Below are 1513 nucleotides of genomic sequence, written 5' to 3' on the forward strand. Positions count from 1 at the left end.
GGGGTGGGATTGCAGGAGTTGGGGTGGGATTGCAGAGTTTGGGATTGCAGGAGTTGGGGTGGAATTGTAGGAATTGGGGTGGGATTGTGGGAATTGGGGTGGGATTGCAGGAGTTTGGGATTGCAGGAGTTGGGGTGGAATTGTAGGAATTGGGGTGGGATTGTGGGAATTGGGGTGGGATTGCAGGAGTTGGGGTGGGATTGCAGGAATTTGGGGTGGGATTGCAGGAATTGGGGCGGGATTGCAGGAATTGGGGTGGGATTGCAGGAATGAAATCCATTCCCACCCCCTGCCACGGGCAGGGACACCTCCCACCATCCCAGGGGAATCCAACCTGCCCTTGGACACTCCCAGGGAATGGAGCAGCCACAGCTCCTCTGGGAATTCCATCCCAGCCCCTCCCCACCCTCCCAGCCAGGAATTCCTTCCCAATATCCCACCTGACCCTGGGAAGCCATTCCCTGTGTGCTGTCCCTCCATCCCTCATCCCAAATCCCTCTCCAGCTCTCCTGGAGCCCCTTCAGGCCCTGGAAGTGGCTCCAAGGTCTCCCTGGATCCTTCCCCTTCTCCAGGTGAACATTCCCAGCTCTCCCAGCCCGGCTCCAGAGCCCTTGGATCGTCTCCACGGCCTCGCTCCGGCCGTACCTTGGACTTGGTCATCTCGTTGGAGGCCAGGAAAATGACCACCTTGGCCGTGCTCTTGTCCAGCAGGTCGAGGTTGTTCCTCACCACGGTCTCCATGGCCTTCAGGATGATCACCCGGTGAGGGTAGGCCAGCTGGAAAACCGGGAGAGCAGGGATCACACAGGGATCACACAGGGATCAGTACATGGACAGGCGGGGATGGAATCAGCAAGGGTGGGATCATTGGGATGGATCATGAGGGATGGGATCCTGAGGGATGGATCATCAGGGATGGGATCCTGAGGGATGGATCATCAGGGATGGGATCCTGAGGGATGGATCATCAGGGATGGGATCCTGAGGGATGGATTCTGAGGGATGGATCATCAGAGATGGATTATCAGGGATGGATCATGAGGGATGGATCATGAGGGATGGAATTCAGAAGGATGGATCCTCAGGGATGGATCCTCAGGGATGGGATCATCAGGGGTGGGATCCTGAGGGATGGATCCTCAGAGATGGATCCTCAGGGATGGATTATCAGGGGTGAGATCATCAGGGATGGGATCCTGAGGGATGGATCCTCAGCAATGGGATCATCAGGGACGGGATCCTCAGAGACGAATCGTTAGGGGTGGGATCATCAGGGATGGGATCCTCAGGGATGGATCCTCAGGGATGGATCCTCAGGGATGGATCCTCAGGGGTGGGATCCTCAGGGATGGGATCCTCAGGGGTTGATCCTCCGGCGTGGGATCCTCAAAGGTGGGATCCTGAGGGATGGGATCCTCAGGGATGGGATCCTCAGGGATGGATCCTCAGGGATGGGATCCTCAGGGATGGATCCTCAGGGATGGATCCTCAGGGATGGGATCCTCAGGGATGG

The 1513-nt window shown here is 57.5% G+C and overlaps 1 protein-coding gene across 1 annotated transcript in view; it reads right to left on the reverse strand.

The window, feature by feature from the left end:
* The window catches only part of MROH1 (maestro heat like repeat family member 1), a gene marked incomplete at its 3' end in the record, with an annotated part of 1621 nt that extends 825 nt beyond the window's left edge, over nucleotides 1-796 (reverse strand). The window contains exon 1 of the mRNA XM_027632628.1: nucleotides 646-796. Coding sequence (XP_027488429.1) covers nucleotides 646-741 — 96 coding nt within the window. The remainder of the gene's footprint in view (nucleotides 1-645) is intronic.
* Nucleotides 797-1513: the final 717 nt, after the last annotated feature.

The sequence above is a fragment of the Corapipo altera genome, unplaced genomic scaffold (assembly GCF_003945725.1).
Source record: "Corapipo altera isolate COAL_440 unplaced genomic scaffold, ASM394572v1 56153, whole genome shotgun sequence".
In the NCBI taxonomy this organism is placed as follows: Eukaryota; Metazoa; Chordata; class Aves; order Passeriformes; family Pipridae; genus Corapipo; species Corapipo altera.